At 52.7% G+C, this 17,938-nt stretch overlaps 1 protein-coding gene across 8 annotated transcripts in view; it reads right to left on the bottom strand.

The window, feature by feature from the left end:
- Positions 1-17,282, bottom strand: part of SPTAN1 (spectrin alpha, non-erythrocytic 1) — a 59,215-nt gene extending 41,933 nt beyond the window's left edge. For all 8 annotated transcript variants that reach the window (XM_058672791.1, XM_004593516.3, XM_058672788.1 and 5 more), the window contains exons 1-5: positions 17,124-17,282; positions 6,149-6,388; positions 4,359-4,484; positions 1,193-1,333; positions 719-865 (exon numbers count right to left, since the gene is read on the bottom strand). In XM_058672791.1, the coding sequence (XP_058528774.1) occupies positions 719-865; positions 1,193-1,333; positions 4,359-4,484; positions 6,149-6,385 (651 nt within the window). In that variant the 5' untranslated portion in view covers positions 6,386-6,388; positions 17,124-17,282. The remainder of the gene's footprint in view (positions 1-718; positions 866-1,192; positions 1,334-4,358; positions 4,485-6,148; positions 6,389-17,123) is intronic.
- Positions 17,283-17,938: the final 656 nt, after the last annotated feature.

Genomic DNA, 17,938 nt, shown 5'->3' on the forward strand with positions numbered 1-17,938 from the left:
GACTCAGGGGTACAGCACCACCTGTGAGACAAGGGGCCTGGGCTAACTGCTCAGGGCGTGCGAAGACCCAGTCACTGTGGAAACTCAGGTCTTCTGAGCGACACTGGCCACTCTGGCTGGGATTCACTCAGCAGGCCTGAGGCAGATCTCCAATGTAACACCTGTACCTCTGGGATCCACTCTCCCTATAGCTGCTGTTAGCTGAAGTTGCCAGAGCACCTGAACTTGGCAGTGGCAGGGGAGGGTGACAGCGCAGCTTGAGGAATTTCACACACGGGTTGCGGAGGGGCGTCAGTCCCCTCCAAAGGAGCTACCGGTGTAAGAGCCCACTGGAGACACGGCTCCCCTAGGCTGCCAACAGAGTGCCAGCAAGCTTCCCATCAAAAAGGAAGTGAGGAGCTGCAAGGGCCGTGGACGTTTGCCAAGGCTAAGCAGGCGCTGGCCTGAGAAACCCTGAGACCCAGCTTCCAAGGCCCAGTGAAAGCTTCACCTGGCCCCACCCAAACATGGGTGGGGCAAACATCAAATGAACTCTGCCCTTCCTGCCTGGGGCAGGCGTTAAACCTCACTCTAATTAGCAGTAATCAGCCCTGTGCCTCACTCACACTGAAACAGACACCCTCACAGAGCCTGCGACCAATCGCCAGGTATTCCTCCGAATAGCTGAGGAAGTCGGCCCAGTCACATCCGGAGAGGCACCCGGCTCTCGGCCACTCACCTGAATCAGCTTGGCGGCAAACTGGTTCACTTCATTAACTCGTTCTTCATGAGCAGCCATGTCTGTTTGAAACTCTTCAAATTTCTTCTGTAGAACTTCTACGTGTTCCAGGTCCTGGCCTAGCTCCTCGGAAGTCACAATTGCCTCCTAGACAGGGCCGTAACAGCCGGAGTTACCAACCAAAGCAGGGTTGCAAAGGCTCCCAGAAACACACCAGGCAGCAGGGGGACTAGAATCGGGGCCTCATCCCTGATGGACGCGGCTGGCTGTGTAGCCTGTGACTTGGGCCCCTCTCAGTTAAGGGGCATTTCGCCTCACATTCGGCTTTTAAAGTCAGCAAGCAGAACAGAGCTGGCCAGTCACAGGGCAATTCCACTCTGCCAACCGTGTGCTGCACCGGCCCTCCACTGCAGCTCTTGGCGGGGCCTCTCCCCTCCCTGGAAAGGGCTTGCAGGCCTTCCTGTCCCAACGCACCTTGTCATTGATCCAGTCCATCACGTCCTCACACTCGCGCAAATACTGCACCAGCTTCTGGGCCTGCAGCAGCTTGACCCCCTTTTCCCGCATCTTCTCCAAGAGAAGGTCCCACTGGCGGTGCAGCTCCAGCAGGCGCGTCTGGAGGTGAAACGGCAGGTTGCCCGTGAGGTTACGACTCTGCCACACAGTTCCGACAAGCTGTAACCTCATGGGACTCCAAATAAAAATCCATTCAGAGGGTAATTCCTAAACTCCAGATTCCACCGAGTGGCCAAACTGCACTCTCCCAGCGGCCGGTGGGCCTCTGAGTCTCTGAACTGGGTTTTCCAAGGGAGACACTCCAACTGACTTCAGGGAAATGAGTCCATCACCACAGTGGGATTCCTGGGCTGGTAGACTATCAGGGAAGGAAAAATGGGAATTAACAAGGAAACTGAGCAGAAAAACTGAAGGGTGTGCTCTCAAGTCATGGAGGTAAGCAGAAAAAACAAAAGATGCCTCCTAAACCTAACCGCACAGCCGCTGCGGCACAACAGGAAAATCGCAGCGTGGAAGTGGAAAAGAGGGGAGTCCTGAAAGGGGATCATGTGTCAAAAATTTTTTCTTGGCTTTAGTTTTGGAATTTCGAAGAAAAAAGAAAGTTTGCAGCACAATGTATTCCATGAGACTGATTTCAGATGTCACCCAGGTGGCAGCCACAGGGCCAAACATACCGAGCTCCCAGCATCTGTGGGTTCTGATAGCACAGGCGCGCTAAGGACTTGCCAAGAACGGCGCTGGTGGTGAGGATGGGGATGGTGGGGGCGTTACAGGATGGCAATCAGTCCAGGATTCCAGCCCAGCCTCCACGCCTGGGTTATACACACCCAAGATCCTGGGAGCTCGTGAGAAACACTGACAAAGACAAAACCTCACAGGAAAGGAAGTTGGGGATCCGCCCACCACTGACAAGTCACTCCCAGCAAAACAGAAACCTGAGAGGCAGGGAGGCGGTCAGCATGGGTGGATGCCCTGAGAGACCAGTGTGGCCGGTTCGCCAGCAAGGAAAAGGCAGTGGCGGAAGTGACTGTCACACACTTGGCTTCTGCCACCGCCGGCTAAGACCGTGAGCCAGCACCGAGGAGAGCGCGACAGGCACTGCAAGGCAGGCGAGAGTCAAGCACAGCAAGGCGATGCTCCACCTACTCGGATGTGGGACCCGATGTGGGTGGCCGTGACTATGGGGCGCCACGCCGTCCGGTACGGGGTGAAAGTCTAGACCGGTGACACACAGGTTATCCAGGGCACAGACAGTCTCCCCATACCACCCACCTTCCTCTATGCCCATGCTGCCTGCAAACTAAGGTACTGAGTTATGGCACCAAGCACACTGCCTCGCCAGGACCACCCAGGAACTTGCTCAAGTTAAGCGAGAGGCTACGCTAGGCGATCAGAGAAACACCTCTCATGCTTAAAGGCCACTGCCAGCCTCGCACATTTCATTTTCACACAATTAAGCTGAGAACCGGGGCAGGGCTGACTCCAGCAGTGAGGAAGCGTCCTGTTCATGGTCTTTTTGATCTTGCAGAAGACAGGTTAGGGAGGGTCCAGTTTTGCAAGCTTCCTACTATCTGAGAGTATGAGTGGGCAGAGCGCAGGCGTGTCACAAACACCCTGAAAGCAGACAGGGTGGAGAGCAAAGCCCGGGTGTGATCTCGCAACAGAGGCACCAACTTTCAGAGACGCAGCTGGAGGGAGACTGAGGAGAGGATGGGAATGAAAGCCAAGCCAGTCGGCGTGACTGGGGAGACAACTCTGGCTCGGCCACCAGAGGAGGTGACTTTGGGAAAGTGACCCCAAATACTCTGAGCTTCAGTCCTTTCGACCAGCTGTACGGCTGCTCCACAGGGTGCGAGCAGTACTTCTAATGCTGCTTCACAAGGCTCTCTACCCAGGACACAGGGCAAGGCCAGCTGCAGGGTCTGCCCTCCTCCAAGGTCACTCACCGCATCCAACGCTGCATCTACACCTCAGATTTCCTGAGTCTGAGGACCCATTTACTTTGGGAAAACCACTTCATCAAAGAAAGAACAAGGCATACTGATTTCATTGACTCTAAGACACTACATAAAATAATGGAAAAATGGGCAGGTATATGTGTGTATTTAATTATACAAACACATACTACATTGCCAAAATTGGCTGAATGTGTAAACAGCTGGTTGCATGGCATGTGGAGTCCATTTTCTTTCCTATTTACCATTATCACTAGGAATAGCTAATAACCTTCAGTCCAAAGCCCAGAGCTTACTGCAAGTCTTTATCTGAGACTACAGAGGAAAGCAGGGCAACTGTGGACAAGCATTTTGCTGAAAGCCACTGGCCCGGACCCTGAGGGGGCGACAATTCCTCGCTGGGGCTTAAGCCCATAGCTTTCATCTCAATCTTTAGGACTGTGTTGACAAGAAAAAGACAAGAAAAGCCTGGGTCCTCAGAGAAATGTAGCTTTAGATGACAAAGATGTGAAGCGAACACAGAGCCAGACACGGGGTCTAACAAAGAGGGATGAGAGTTGAGCTGTGGGAAACGCGTGTGCACGCCTCATCGTAAGGAGAGCTCTTCTCCCTCAGCAGCCCGGGCCTGGAAATGTGGACGTGAGTCAAGCAAGATGAACTACTACTGCTCCCACTCCAACCACCCGGAGCCAAAGCGTGCCAAGACACTGCCTCTCTGTCCCAGGAGAGGAACAGAGGTGCCCCAAGTCGGTCCCCAATGCAGCCTTGGGTGGGCTTGCTGCCCGGACTTCTGCAGCTGGCTCCGGGGGTGCACCTGCAGGTTCAGGAGGGAGGACTTCCTGGGCAATGCCTCTGAAGCTCTGACCTTCATATCCAATCCCAGAGCACACCGACTTCACTAACAGGCTCTGCCCGCTGAATCCTGTCTCTCTACGTTATTTTATGTGATTTCTCAGAGCATAATCTCTAAGAAGAATATTGCTAATTTCCTCACTGAGTATATAAACAGCTGTTTTACCTTCATGCTGGATCAGCTAACTGAGGCAGGATTTGGCAACTGAGGTACGCACCTTCATACATGGAATGTATGAAGGTTTACCTCTTAGGAATGCCAATCGCTACTTCAGGGCGCCCCACGCACCTTAACTCCCAGCCACTGCTCCACTCACCCGGATGGTTTCAGATGCAAAGTGCCCTTCTGAGATCATGAGGTTCCCGGTCTCGTCCAGCTTCACGATGGCTCCGGAGTTGGCTTGCACTTCGGCCTCAAAGGCCTGATGCTTCTGCAGCTTGCCCTGTGGTGGAGGTGGCAGTGAGCCATAGGTGCACCCCCATGACACTTGTCACTGGACCCTGCCCCCCAGCAACACCAGAGCTTCAGACCCTGAGACCAGGTTCGAGAGGGGGGTGCGGGACTTTCGGCTAGCAGTCACCGGCCCTGTGTCTCACAATGGAGTGCCTCGGCTGGATTTGCAGCTCCAGCTTCTGGACCCCACTGGTAATAGCTAACGCCACTGGGTGCCTGCCCCTGATATCCCTGTGGGAGGTGTGACCAGCATTCCCACTCCCAGCCTTGACTCTAGCCTGGCCACCACCAAGCTCCACCCATGCTAAGCATCTGGAAAATGAACTAGCAAACGGAATCTCTCTCTCTGCCTCTTGCATAAATAATGTTTAAAAAAATAGTTTGAGGGCCTGGCACGATAGCGTAGCATTTAGTCCTTGCCTTAAACGTGCCGGGATCCCATATGGGTACCGGTTCTAATCCCAACAGCCCCATTTCCCATCCAGCTACCTGCCTGTGGCCAGGGACGGCAGTCAAGGACAGCCCAAAGCTTTGGGACCCTGCACCCGTGTGGGAGACCCGGAAGAAGTTCCTGGTTTCAGATTGGTTCAGCTCCAGCCTTTGCAGCCGCTTGGGAAGTGAACCATTGGATAGAAGATCTTCCTCTCTGTCTCTCCTCTTCTCTGTATATCTGTCTCTCCAATAAAAATAAATAAATCTAAAAAAAAAAATAGTTTGAATATGATATAATTTCTGTACTGAAAATTTCTGGATGCATTTTAAGATTTCTTTTTTGGAAAGGCAGATGGATAAAGAGGAGGACGGGGGGAGAGAACAGAGATCTCTCACCTGCTGCTCTTCTCCAATGGCCACAACAGCCAGGTCTGGGTCATGCCGAAGCCAGAGACTTCATGCTGGCTTCTCATGCCAGTGGCAGTGACCTAAGTACTTGGGCCACCAGGACTCCGACTGCCATCCTGATACCAGCTGCCAGTGTTGCAAGCAGTGGTTCAACCCAGGGCACCACAAACCAGCCCCTAGGTTTTGCTTTAATTTTTATTAAGGGATTCCTCATTATGAATCTTTGCTAGCAACAGAACTGTTAGCATGCCTCTCACAAACAACACTAACAAAAAAGCTTACGCATAAATTCCAGGAGATCAACCCAGACCTTCCTTGAAAAATGTTAAAGGATCCCCAAGAGTTTCGAGTCACTAGGTTGAGAATACTGACGTTTAAAGTATTTAGAAGCAGCAATGCAGTGGCAGAATGGCATAAGCCACTGCCTGTCACGTTGGCACTCCTTATGGGCACTGAATGGAGTGGCAGCTGCACCTCTTCCTGGGAAAGCAGTGGAAGAAGGGCCAACTCTGCAGGAGACCTGAAGGCAGCTCTTGCTCGGGCCAGGGCAGCCCAGCCGCACGGCCATGTGTGGGCAGCAGTGCTGAAAGCCGTACCTTTCCCTTTCCGACTCTGACGCTCAAACAAATAATCAATCTTTTTTTAGAAAGATACACTCGTCCATCCACCCTCACTACTGCACTAAGGGCTGTTCGGAGCAGTGAGTCAATCCTGCCTTCTGACTGCTCCACACTCCTGCTGCTGCCCTGCCCCTCAGCACCCTAGTTAGCTAATTTGGTCTGATCTGGGAGCCCCAAATCTTGGCAGGCGAACCTGCAGGTTGGTAGGGTCTTTGTAGTTCTCATCAGATGCAATCTGAAGCTTCTCCTGGATCCACTTCTCAAGCTCCTCGGCATCTCTCTGGAAGAACTGGAAGCGGTAGGAATCTTCTAGCTTCTGACGTCGCAAGGTGGACAGCTCCTTGAAGCGGTGGTACCGGTCCAGGACCTGCTGCCGCCGCTCCTGGATATCCTCGGCCGTTTCCAGCACTTTGACCCCGCTTGGGTCCATTTTCTGCAAAGACAAACAAAGGGCCTTGAGGTGAGTACCACAGGATACCATGGGAACCACCTTTCTGAAGCGAGAAGGAACAAGCGGACAGCCAGGACAGATCATCACACCAAGGCAGCCCCTGCCACAGCTCTAATGAGGAAACCCAGACCTAGCCACTGTATAAAAATGACAATCGACTCTCCTTGCCAGCTTCCTGAGCTGGGACACTCACAGAGCACCTACACAAAACAGCAACACAGCGAGTGAAACGCAGGGAGGGGAGAAGGGCGGTTTCTGCCGTAGACTCCACCTCTGGTAAGTCCACCCCAAAGCCCTCCCACCTGGCCTCTGCACTCCATTACGTGGAGATTGGAATGAACTGACTCACACCTTAACCAGATCTCCTCTTTCCACCTCCCAGCCTGCGCCAGGAATTATCATAAAATATAATTGAGTCCACAGGAGAGGAGGCAGGGTAAAAAAATACATGTATCTTGGGCCTGGCGGCTGGCCTAGTGGCTAAAGTCCTTGCTTTGAACTCGCCGGGAACCCATATGAGCGCCGGTTCTGGTCCCGGCTGCTCCACTTCCCATCCAGCTCCCTGCCTGTGGCCTGGGAAAGCAGTCGAGGACGGCCCAAAGCCTTGGCACTCTGCACCCATGTGGGAGACCTGGAAGAAGTTCCTGGATCCTGGCTTCAAATTGGCACAGCACTGGCCATTGCGTTCACTTGGGGAGTAAATCATCGGACGGAAGATCTTTCTCTCTGTCTCTCCTCCTTTCTGTATGTCTGACTTTGCAATAAAAAAAATAAATCTTTAAAATATATATATATATATATACTGAGTCCTTACGGTCAGTAACCCAGAGAGTTCCCCTGAAGTATTAAACTTTCCAGGAACTTCAAAATGTCAACCCTGCAAGTCTTTAGACTATCCCAAAAGGTTGGACAAAAAGCAGCTTCGTTATATCAGAATACACACACAAGTCCAAAAGTCGCGGTATATATTGGGGGTGGGGGGAAGCGTTATTGTGAAAGAGTACCCTACTTCTTCTACAACTACTCTGAAAAGCAACAGAGCCACTGTATAACTTCACCATCTGTTTCAAAGCTGTAGTACTGAGCCTGTACCACTCCAAACCCTCAGCTTTACGGGCAGTACCATCCTGTTTCTTTTTTTTTTTCCTAAATATTTATTTTATTTTTATTGAGAAGTCAGATATAAACAGAGGAGGAGAGACAGAGAGGAAGAGCTTCCCTCCAATGATTCACTCCCCAAACGGCCGCAATGTCTGGAGCTGAGCCGATCCGAAGCCAGGAGCCAGGAGTTTCTCCCAAGTCTCCCACACGGGTACAGGGTCCCAAAGCTTTGGGCCGTCCTCGACTGCTTTCCCAGGCCACAAGCAGGGAGCCTGATGGGAAGTGGAGCAGCCAGGATTAGAATCAGCGCCCACATGGGATCCTTTAGCTGCTAGCTACCATGCCAGGTGCATCCCATTTTAATATTAAAATGAGAACCTGACCAATTTTTCTGAAAAGCTCAGAATATGCTACTTAGACCTTACCAAGAAAAAACTTTTATCCTGAAACAAGTAAGGATTACAGAGGGAGACACATATAGATGAATGGTACACGGTCTCCCAGGAGCACGTGACCTCACACAAGCCACTTCTCCCTCTCTATGCCGCGGGGACCCAGAGTGGAGTACACAGGGAAGGGCTGTGATGGGGGTGTGGGCGCAGTGTGGCTCCTGCTGGCACCTTGAGGACTGTCCTGGGCCTCAGAGGAAGGAGGAGCAAGGCCCTGCACAGCAGGTCTCTCTGGCTGTGGACACACCAGCATGTGGCAGGAAGCTGAAACGGCGGGGGGGCGGGGGTGTCTAATGCATCTGGACCACCTTAAGTTTTTTCTTACAGGTTATCTTTTTTTTTTTAAGGATTTATTTATTTTTTTATTGCAAAGTCAGATATACAGAGAGGAGAAGAGACAGAGAGGAAGATCTTCCGTCCGATGATTTACTCCCCAAGAGACTGCAACAATGGTCAGTGCTGTGCCGATCCGAAGCCAGGAGCCAGGAACCTCTTCCGGGTCTCCCAAGTGGGTGCAGGGTCCCAAGGCTTTGGGCCGTCATCGACTGCTTTCCCAGGCCACAAGCAGGGAGCTGGATGGGAAGTGGAGCAGCCGGGATTAGAACCGACGCCCATGTGGGATCCCGGTGTGTTCAAGGTGAGGACTTTAGCCACTAGGCCACGCCGCTTGGTCCCTTACAGGTTATCTATTTTACTCCATGGAAGGCAGATTTTGGATAAAGGTATGAACGTCAACTTGGCGATACGGCTTTGAGTGGGGGATCGGAAACCAACACTTGAAGTGCAGGTGTCCTGCCATCCTGAGGCCAAGCCAGGCATGCAGCTCACCTGCCGAAAGGCACTGGGCGCTCAGCAGAGGCGATAAAGGTCTCTCAGTATTAACAGATTTCTGCCAAACAAAATTCCTACCATTATCCAAAATGGCAGCTGTGCGCGGCCCAGGGACTGAGGGCTTGGCGAGGAAGCTGACCAGGTAAGCGGTCTCATCACTCCCAGCTATTGTTTCTTTTTTTTTTTTCAAGATTTAATTTTTTTTTTTATTACAAAGTCAGATATACAGAGAGGAGGAGAGACAGAGAGGAAGATCTTCCTTCCGATGATTCACTCCCCAAGTGAGCCGCAATGGGCCGGTGCGCGCCGATCCGATGCCGGGAACCAGGAACCTCCTCTGGGTCTCCCATGCGGGTGCAGGGTCCCAAAGTCCTGGGCCGTCCTCCACTGCTTTCCCAGGCCACAAGCAGGGAGCTGGATGGGAAGTGGAGCAGCCGGGACCAGAACCGGCGCCGATATGGGATCCCGGTGTGTTCAAGGCGAGGACTTTAGCCACTAGGCCATGCCGCCGGGCCCCCCAGCTATTGTTTCAAAATGGATTGTTTATGAAAGGAATGAACACTGCTGGCCAGGAAACATCTGCAGACTCTTCCCACAGTTCTCTGCCCCAGTGATGGAAAAGTCACGGTGCGCAGAAGGCTCAGCAAGGCATGTTGGCTAGCAAACCCTACCATGTTCAGCTAGAGGTCACAGCGTGGCTGGGAGGTCAGCACTTCGAGCTCATGTCCGAGTGCTGCAGGGACTGCGGCAGCTGTACGTGCCCAGAAAGCATCATGTGCGCCTGCTCAGCTCTGGGGAGCACTGTCCTCAGGACCAGCACAGGGGATGGGCTGAGTGGTACCCCATTCCCTCCAAACTATTCCCTACATAGAAAGCGGGCACTTGGGGGTGGCACAATGGTTAAACTCCAGGAGCCAGCATGCCTTATGGGTGCCAGTAACTCAAAGCTTCAGGACCCAGTGCTGGCATGGGACACCCTAGCTTCAGAATGGCTCAGCTCTGGCCATTGCAGCCATTTGGGGAGTGAAGCAGAGCATGAAAAAGTATCTCTCACACTCTGTAAATCTGTATTTACAATAAAAATAAATAGATCTAAATAAATACATAAATGGAGGAAGGAATGTAATATTCATGTTGTATTCATGGTTTACCAGTTTTTTTCCCTACCTAAAAAACAAGCATTTGGGCCTGGCGCGGTGGCCTAGCAGTCACTCAGGGGGTGACTCACACAATCTTCCTCTGTCTCTCCTCTTCTCTATATGACTTTGCAATAAAAATAAATAAATCTCTAGAAAAAAAGCACTCTGCCTCACCACTCGCAGATCTCTGTGGCTTCCTTTGGACAGAGCAGGACCCCACAATGTTGGCAGGACCGCAGCCATCTGGCCCAACGCAACTGACATCACCTAACCCATGACCTTGTCTTGCAAAGGAAACACATGACTGCCTTTAAAACTCCAACCCATGGGGGTCCCAGCACTGTAGCCTAGAGGCCAAAGTCCTCACCTTGTATGCGCCAGGATCCCACATGGTGCCGGCTCATATCCTGGCCACTCCACTTCCCATCCAGCTCCCTGGGAAAGCAGCTGAGGATGGCCTAAGGCCTTGGGACCGTGCACCCATGTGGGAGACCCGAAGAAGCTTCTGGCTCCTGGCTTCGGATCAGCTCAGTTCCAGTTGTTGTGGCCACTTGGGGAGTGAACCAGCAGATGGAAGATCTTCCTCTCTGTCTCTCCCCCTCTGTTCTTGTCTTCCAATTAAAACAAACACGAAGCCTTGAGCTGCAGAGGATCTCGCACTGGGGAGCAGCCTCCCAGAGAGAGAAACATCTCCTCTCTCGTACACCCCAGATTCCACCTAGGTAAGTCCCCTGCCGGGGCCAGGAGTGCCAACTCAACCCTACAACACTGGGAGGCCCTGCTGAAACCAACCAGCCTAAAAGGCCCTCTTTGTGCCCCCTGAAGTAGGACGAGTCAATTCTAGCCCAAGTGCTTTGGTCAGGCAATAATGGACTGTTCTTTCCTGCAGTCGATCAGCTGAAGTTAGGAGGGGGCAGCTCGGCCAAGTGACGCTGGCTGGTCTTGTGGAGCGGAACATTTCACAGTCACCAAGGACTCCACTGCAGTCAGCAGTGAAACATTTCATTTTTGTGAGCTCAGGAGACAATAGAAAAAAAAAAAAAGATGAATTAACTTCCCCTTTAATCTAATAGGGAGCTGTCCCTGTCCCTGGTTACCTACAAGAGTTCCAGCAGTCAGCTGTTGGACACAGCCCTTAAGCCACCACTAAGGGTGCCCATGTTCAAACCCCACGTTCCCCACAGAGTCAGGTTCCTACTAAGGCGCACCTGAGAGGCGGCAGGCTTTGGCTCAAGTACCACCACCCAGCTGGGCAACCTGGGCTGAGGTCTCAGCTCCTGGGCCAGCCCCAACGGTTACAGGCAGTGGAAAGTGAACCAAAGGATGGGGGCTCTGTCTCTAGTCACTTCAGTCCTCAGAAAATCAATAATAATAAAATAACCCAGTTTCATTTTGCTCATTAAAGAGTCATTTCCAGGGCCCGGCAGCGTGGCCTGGAGGCTAAAGTCCTTGCCTTGAACACGCCAGGATCCCATATGGGCACAAGTTCTAATCCCGGCTGCTCCACTTCCCATCCCACTCCCTGCTTGTGGCCTGGGAAGGCAGTCGAGGACGGCCCAAAGCTTTGGGACCCTGCACCCGTGTGGGAGACCCGGAAGAGGTTCCTGGTTCCTGGCTTCAGATCGGCACAGCACTGGCCATTGTGCTCACTTGGGGAGTGAATCATCGGATGGAAGATCTTCCTCTCTGCCTCTCCTCCTTTCTGTATATCTGACTTTGTAATAAAAATAAATAAATCATAAAAAAAAGTCATTTCCAGACTACAATAAAAACGGAAAACTGTTCATAAATATCACTGAAATCTACTACCAAAGGCCAAGCAGCTCTCACCCCTGAACGAGCTAGAGCCAGCCGGTGCGTACCCCGCTGCTCCCCAAGAGCAGGGCCCCTCTGCCCACAACCTGCAGCAGGCTGATAAGGCACACTGCACCGAGGCTGTGCTGGGCTGTTACCAGCACTGCGAGATTAACACCTTTTGAGAGTGCCAAAAAGGAACAATCTGGAGGCTGTGACACTCCCGAGGAGCCTGTAATCTCAGCCATGTGCTCCGCTGAGTGCCTGAAACCCTGCTGCAGGGAGCACTCCCGGGCACGCGGAACCCGCCACCTGCTCAGCTCAAAGCTGCTGAAGAGATTTTTGGCCAAATTCACGTGTTTGGAGAATGAAGGACAGAAGAAGTATTAAGTTTATTCTCCGTATGTTTCAGGTCAATTTTTGACTAAGGTGTGAGGAAAAAGGTCCCATTTTGGCAAAACATATTAGGGAAGTCTGCAGAGACAGGTTCTTTATAAACTGCAGGGCTACAGTCAAATCGTTCACTGCCTCACTCAGCAAGAAGCATGAACTGATCTCAGGATGAGGAACCTAGACTGACTACTGTGCCCTCCGTCATAGTCCAAAGGACGCATCAGCATCCAGCCAACACTGAGAGGCTTCTGGGGAAGAACGGGGCTTGGCCAGAAACTGCTAATTTAATCCAAGGATGCAACACCTCAACTGAAAACTCATTTCTACAGAACTACAGAAAACACTGGACATGTTTGTCTTGTTGACAAATGTTAAGATTCAGCTATGTCTGACAGTTCTGGGGAGTGGATTCTAAAGGCCCTTCCGTAGGGCCCTGCGTACCGCCTCAATTGGCTAATCTTTCGCCCTGCAAGTGCTGGGATCCCATATGGGCACCAGTTCACATCCCAAATGCTCCACTTCCCATCCAGCTCCCTGCCTGTGGCCTGGGAAAGCGGTAGAGGATGACCCCAAAGCCTTGCGACCCTGAAACCGTGTGGGAAACCCTGAAGTTGCTGTTGGCTCCTGGCCTCAGATTAGTTCAGATCCGGTCATTGCAGCCACTTGAGGAGTGAACTCGTGGATGGGAGATCTTTCTGCCTCTCTCTCTCTCTCTCTCTCTCTCTGTGTGAATCTCCTTCTCCCCAAAAAACAAATAATCAAATCTTTTTTTTAATAAAAGCCTTCACGTGATCTACAGAAATGTTATTTGTCCCCCTCCACCCTTGTACCAGAGGGCATGTCTGTCCATCTCTGAGGACCCAGGGAGGCGGTGGGTGGGAGTCACACCATGTTAAGCAACACCCAAAGTGCAGATACAAACTTTTTCAATCCAAAGGTCAAATGTTCTGGAGCCTGCAGTCCTGGCAGCCGCACCAGGCAGCGCTGGACACCCCCACGGGGGAGCTTGGGCAGCATGAGGTTTTGGCACTCGCCATCTCTCTGCGGGACCCAGCAGAGGACACCACCAAGGCGGCTGCATCAATACACAGCACGCCAAGCCGGCCCTGCTGTCTGCAATCTGAATGGCTGGATCAGAGAGGCATCAGGAATGCCGCAGAATGAATTCTGACTTTCAGACAGGATACAAAACATGCGGTTTCACAAAGGCATTTTGGGAACCAACAAGATAAACGGATCATGTAGCTCTATGAAAAAAAGAAAATTCATAAATGTCACCCAAAGCCCAAGATCACAGACACCCTTCATCCATTTCGCTTTGTTCCTTAGCGACCAAAAGTGTACAACTGACAACACCTTTCCCCATGGCTCAGGAAGCCAGTTTATTACCAAACCTGAGATTGGCAAGCAAGAGAACTACGCCCATGGACGTAGAAGGGTTCCCTGGGAACAAATTACCAAAGAATTGATTAGCACTCCCCCAATCTGTGTACCCAAGGACCCTCAGATCAAACAGATCACATCAAAACCAGCTTAGCTGCAGACCTTAATGGCAGATGTGATGGTAAGCTCAGAAGTACATGGTTCATAAGAGACTTATAACATGACAATAAACAATTTTTGATCAAACCACATTCCAATCATGACCGTGGCTGCCACGACAGCTTTCATGTCACCTGCTTCGCACCGTTCCGCAGCGGGGAGCAGGGGCACTGGCTTTAAGAAAGCAGAGTCAGACCACACTGCATCAAGATCCAGAATCGCAGAGTGAGGGTGAGCACGCGGACTTCTGAACAACTCCCCGGCTCTCCTGGCACTACTTACCTTCCAGCCTGGGAAATCCAGGAGAGGCACTTAAGCGCAATGTACTGTCGCTATGATTTGAAACAGGACACGATTATATATAGAAAGGCCCATGTTTACAAATCCCATTCATCAACTGGTCTGATTTATAAAAGGGCCTGCCTTGAATTTAGCATTTGTAATCACTAGACATTTCCAAAGTTTACAATTTCTCAGGTTGGGCTATCAAACTACTGATTTTTAAGCTTTTTCTAAATTCAGAAAAAGGCCCTATTCAGCAAACACACAAAAACAGTACACAAATAAGACATTTTTCTAAACAAGAGTCAACAAAAAAGGAAACAAACCCAAGTTTATAATATTTGTCAAAAAATGCTGTTTTCACTTATATTATCAGATTATTTTCTCAAATATCTAGGATATTTTAACTCCCTTGGTTCCCAGGAACCAAGTATCATAAACAAACAAACAAAAAAGCAGCAAACTACATGCAAAGACCAGAATGGCGGTAAGAAATTAATAAATATATCCATGCCAGAGAGGAAGGAGAAAAACGGGCTTTGCAGATTTCAGAGCAAGGAGTGCTGATCACAGAACGCCAAAAACCCCAGCAACCCTCGCCAATCCGCTCCACGGAAAGGCCAGGCAGAGGGGTTTTTCACCCCGTCGCTGCAGATCACTGCACCTCTCGGCCACGCGCGTGCCTGCACTGCAAGCCAAGCAAATCCGGGGCGGCCACACAGTTCTGCATGCTGGACAAATACCTGGGCTCTGCGTTTACGAAACGATGACAACATGACGCAGGAATGCGCAGTCTGAAGAGGGAGGGGAGGAGCAAGGTCACGAGCTTCCAGGGGCCAACTGAGCAAAAACCACTTGGAGGGGAGAGAACATCCTGACCCGCAGCCCACGCTTGACGCGCCACCCGGCATCTTAACCCGGTGGGGCGCTCAGAACGTGGACAGGGCACTGAGGGGTCAGGGTTACTATCCACCTGCTGCCTGGGCCAAGTCACACCCCTTCTTGGGCCAGTTTTTCCACTTGTCAGTCGAAATACTAAATATGTTTTTGAAAACTAAACATGCCTCCAACTTGATCCACATTCTAAATTAACCTGAGAACCCAGGACTGCATTCCTAACTGCCCTTCGTTGATAGCATGAAATTACCCAGAAATAACAGGGACTGGGGCTACCAAGCTCTGTGCTGTGGGCCTGGGCGTGTCCACAGCCTGGACAAAACACCATTTCCTGATCGAAACTGGTACTGGTACAGAGGAATATGCAAAAAAGGTGGCAGGGGAGAGGGTGATGGCTGCCAGTCCAGCTGCCCCTTGGTCAAGTGGCTTGGAGCTCCTCCACCGCATTCCTGGAGTCAGCTCTGCATTCCTGCCCTGCACTGCCACAGCTGAGGGGCCAAGGCAGGCAGGGCTGCACAGCTGGGGGAGTCCTCACCCAGACACCGATCCACTAGGCGCAGGCGCCCTGCAGCACACTGACCTTTGTGTGTAGGACGTGGGAACAAGGATGGGAATTTCTCCCTTGGCACCTGCAGCCAGCCCCACCCTCGGGAAGGGAAAAGGAAGAGAAAAATTCCAACCCTGGGAACCTAAGGACACGCGCCGCACCCTTTAAGCCTCTTCCTCAGATTGCTCAGACTGGCACTGCAGCCTGGGACGGATCAGGTGTCTCCAATTATTAGATTACTAGAAAACACACAGCCAAGACCCAGAGACCCAGAGCCTCCCTGCAGACCTGCTCCCCACTGCCCTGCACTGGGCCCCGCGTCCAGGTCCCTGGGTAACACTTAACACACTTTAAGGGTCCCTCGGAGCAATGATTAGCCCAGTTACTAAAAAAAGGCTTATCGCTCATTTCCTGCACAGAGGCCCTGACGGGGATCCGACCCTGCAGCACATCTTTCAAACGCTGAATTCAATGTTACCTTCCAAGAAATCTAAGATTCAAGCTGCAAGATAAGAAGAACAGGAATGACGTGGTGCAAGAAGCTGCAGCCCTGGTTTCAGGGTCCTGCCAACCTCGGGCTCCTGCTGCTTGTTCTTGAGATTTTGTTTCCTGGCACCCAAGACATCCCCACCCTCCCATGTTGGATGCCTTCTGTCTATGACGACGCAATTTCCCAACACGTTATGAGACCTTCAGATGGTCTCTCTTCTGTTCTTCCCAGACAGCCATGATGGGAAGTTTTTTTTTCCTCCAATACCATGATGAAGCCAGAACAAAGGGCCTAAATATTTTAGGATCTATTATATAAGGAATGGGATAATATGCTGCAGCACAGAGCCAGCATCCTCACTCCTAGAATTTGGGGCTGAATTCAGCCTTCTTAAAGGAAAAAAAAAAAAAAAAACCTAATTTTAGCAAACCCCTTATTTAATAAGGTCTATTTTATTCCAGTATCTGAAGGAATCTGGTGAAAAGCAAATTTTCTTTGAGAAACGTCTTATCAAATTCGCAGGATGGGTATCACACAAAAGACTGCTCTGTCATTCCGTATCAGCACGGGGTGTAGGATTTTTAAAAAGCAATGTATGGCTTTCCGCTGGATTCGGTCTTAGAAAAATTAAGGGGGTATGGGGTGGGAGGGCTGTAACCTATTAAGCAAAATCAAGCAAGTGTAACACCTTCTCATTATTGCCACTAAATCACAACTGGGGAGCGAAAATGTTTATTACAGGGAAAGATAAGGAGAGAGCCCATCTAGCGCCCTCCGGGGTCCAAGAGAGGACCAAGAAAGTGCCATTCCGCACGGAATTAAGGTCAAAAGCAGCCCGGCATTCTAAGGCTGCGCTCCTCCTCATCCAAGGGCCAGCGGGGGGAAAAAATGGGGGTGACGCCAAGAAAGGGGTGGCCAGGTCGCACCCGGGAAGCCCCCGCCCAGCAGCCTGCCTGCAGAGGCCGCAGGGCGCAGGGCGCAGGGCGAGGACGGGCCCCCTCCCCCGCGTCCGTGACATTCCAGAGCCGGCGCCCAGACTCGGCCCGGCGGCTCCCACGCGCCACAAAGGCGGTGGCGGCTGCCCAGCTCGCCCTGCTCCTCGGAAGACCGGGGAGGGCGCGGCCAGAGGCCGGCCCGGCTCACCTGTCCGTGCGCCGGCCCCGCCCCGCCAGGCGGCTGCCCAAGAGGTCGGCTGTCCAGCGGCCACCCGCCCCCCGACGCCCGGCCCGCGCTTCCCCGCGGCCCCTCTCACCGGGTCCTGGTGGGTGAGGGGCGTGGGCGCGCCGCGCTGAGGGGTGCTGAGGGGGTGCAGAGAGAGCGAAGCGGCTCCGCGGCCTCCGGTCCGGCGGGTCTCTCCGCAGCGGGTAGTGGCGGCGACGCGCGCGCCCCGCCTCTTTTATAGGCGGAAATGCGCGCTCCCGCGAAGGGCGGGCGCGAGCGCGCGACGGGGTGGAGCTCCCGCCGGCTCGCCGCAGGAACGGCTGGCGGAAAGGGCCGAGCGCTCTGCGGAAGGAGCCGAAGCGGCGTTGCCGGGGAAGAGGCGACCGAGGGCGGGCCTCGGGAGGATGGGGAAGTAGGGCGCGCGCGAGGGGTGAGGGGCGGTGGTGCAGTGGAGGCGCTGCCTCCGCCCAGGCGGGCCCGGGGGACTCTCAGCGCTCCTCCCCCGCCACAGCCCGCGCCTTCCAGTCCTGGCTGCCCCTCTCGGCCCGTCCTGCGGAGAATCGGCCCACACCCTTCAGTCCCTGCCGTCCCCACCCCGCACCCCACCCCGGGAGCCCTTCCCGGGACTGCGGCGAAGGGCGGGGCGGGGGCCGCTGCCGCAGTCTGGCTGGGGATGCTGCGCGCCCCGGTTCCCGAGGGTGAGGTCACCCTGGTTCCTCCGCTTCCTTGCCCGCATTCCCGAGGGAGGAGGCCGGCGATGAGGGCCCCCCCAAACAGCCTGAGAGGTTGCCTGGAGACCGTGATTCGGGGGTCTCAGTTTGAGCGGAGGGAGTGGTGAGACGAAAAGGCCAAATTCGGATCAGAAAACAAAACAAAAAAAAAAGGTGGCCTCATTTGGGGCAAGAA

This window comes from Ochotona princeps, chromosome 14 (assembly GCF_030435755.1).
Source record: "Ochotona princeps isolate mOchPri1 chromosome 14, mOchPri1.hap1, whole genome shotgun sequence".
NCBI lineage: Eukaryota > Metazoa > Chordata > Mammalia > Lagomorpha > Ochotonidae > Ochotona > Ochotona princeps.